The sequence below is a fragment of the Rhagoletis pomonella genome, unplaced genomic scaffold (genome assembly GCF_013731165.1).
Source record: "Rhagoletis pomonella isolate Grant_MI unplaced genomic scaffold, Rhpom_1.0 Rhpom_scaffold_00008, whole genome shotgun sequence".
In the NCBI taxonomy this organism is placed as follows: Eukaryota; Metazoa; Arthropoda; class Insecta; order Diptera; family Tephritidae; genus Rhagoletis; species Rhagoletis pomonella.
The window spans coordinates 2,472,618-2,474,762 of NW_023458562.1; the positions used below are offsets into that span (position 1 = coordinate 2,472,618).

The following is a 2,145-nucleotide window of genomic DNA, read 5'->3' on the forward strand; positions in this document are numbered from 1 at the left end:
AAAGGAGGGGGTTGGTGTTGTTGGTTTAGATTTACCAAAGTGTCCCGGTTTGACAACGGAGATATCTGGCAGCCCTAGGTATGTTCCAATCAGATAAAATACATGGTTTAAAAAACCTCGGGAAACCTTTTTATTAACTAGGATATCACCAATGTGTATTTTTAAAGTATTACAATAATTAAATGTATAGCTTAAACATATTTTCGTACACAAAAAAAGTAAGTGGTATTCTTGTCCGTGGTATAGGATTACACAATACATACATACATATGTATGTATATGGTATACATATTTTTACTACAATCTAATAATATTCCAAGGCTTCTTTATGTTTGATAATTACGTTTTTCTTTCTAGGATCGCATAACCATATTCACAGGTGTAGATGACATTACTCAGTACGGTATAATCGATAAATACAATGGAAGATCACATCTGCCTCATTGGTTGAATGATGACTGCAACAGATTAAATGGAACAGATGGTTCAATATTTCCACCACATATTGATAAAAATCGCATTCTTTTCGTATACGATAAAGATCTATGCAGACTTTTGCCACTCGCATTTGAAAAGGAAGTTCAAGTCAAAGAAAATGTTATGGGTTATAGGTTTACGCCACCAGAAAATGTGTTCTCTGACGTTGAAAGCAATCCGGAAAATATGTGCTTCTGTCCAGCAGGTCAGCCTTCATGTTCTCCCAATGGATTGTTCAATGTTTCACTTTGTCAATACGGTAAACACGACCTACATATATATTTGTGTTTACATACAAATTTAAAGTTTTATATATTTTTTAGATTCACCCATTATGCTAAGTTTTCCTCATTTTTATTTGGGAGATGAAAGCTTTCTGAATGCAGTGGAAGGGATTACTCCAGCCGATAAGGAGAAACATAAATTTTTCATTGACGTTCATCCCGTAAGTTTATTAAAACACTATGGCCCGTAGTCATAGAGAAGTTCGAAAAAGGATTTTACGATTCAAATTGTGTTTTATAGTAATCACCATTTTAACTCTTTCATAGTCAACGTAAAATGCATTTATGGTAAAAACAGAATTTTAACTTAAAAATAAGGAGAACGTGATTTTAAAATGGTAAAATACGATTCTAAATTTGTTTTACTTTAGTAATCGCAGTAGCACCCAGGTTCGGTCCCCATTCCGAGCGATTCCAAACAATGTTTTTTCATACAATTTTTTTTTTATACAAACATTTTTTTATCTTAGTGCGATTCATAAAACGTCGCAAAGTGGCATTTTTGGCGAATTGGCAACGTTGCAAACAAAGTTGTATGAACGACCTATCGCTACTCCGGATTACAAAAGTAAAATTTTCTAAAAATGGCGAGCGTAAGTGAAAAATAAAAGTTTTTACAATTATATTTCGAAGCAGCCTTAACTAATATACTTTTTCTTGAAGTATTTGAGGGCAATAAAATATAATGTGTTTTGCGACTTTGTGTTTGCAATGATTGCCAGCTCAAATATTATGGCGATGTCGCAATTTTGTCGCAGAAGAGTTTCCACACAAAAGTAATCAGCTGTATTATAAGGTGGCGAATTTTACAACATTTGCACGTTTCATGAATCCCACTTTTATTTCGTTATCTTTTTTTGTTTATGATATTTCACATAATTATTTCCAGCTAATCAAAGTTTTTGGAGTTAAATTTTAATTAAAATGGTCCCAACAACTATAATTACATAAAAAAATTAAAATTATATTTAAAACAACAAAAAAAGACGTAAAAAAGTGTTTCCTGGCAGTGGGATTCGAGCCCACGGCTTCCCGGCATGCGAAATTCGCAATCCTGCAGCGGACACAGGGTGAACTAATTAAAGTACTCATATTTCATTATATTGCCGAGAAAATTTTTCTGTCTTCATATGGATAGCTCTGTTCTCTCTCATCTTAACAAAACGCTTTTTCTAAGATGTCTATGATTGACACAACTTAAAGATCTATTCTAAACTGAAACTTTATATTGGCAAGAATGAGTTTTAACTTACGACTATAACTATGGGCCCATATGTTTAAGGAATTAACAAAAAAAAAACACTATTGTTGTATTCGTGATTATACTGTCGAAAACATATTGTTACAAACGAAATGACCCAAACAATAGCAATAATACTAAGCT

At 32.7% G+C, this 2,145-nt stretch overlaps 1 protein-coding gene across 1 annotated transcript in view; it reads left to right on the plus strand.

Moving 5' to 3' along the window:
* Window positions 1-1,450, plus strand: part of LOC118744108 (scavenger receptor class B member 1) — a gene marked incomplete at its 5' end in the record, with an annotated part of 65,354 nt that extends 63,904 nt beyond the window's left edge. The window contains 2 exon segments of the mRNA XM_036476838.1: window positions 358-736; window positions 801-1,450. Of these exon segments, the coding sequence (XP_036332731.1) occupies window positions 358-736; window positions 801-952 (531 nt within the window).
* Window positions 1,451-2,145: the final 695 nt, after the last annotated feature.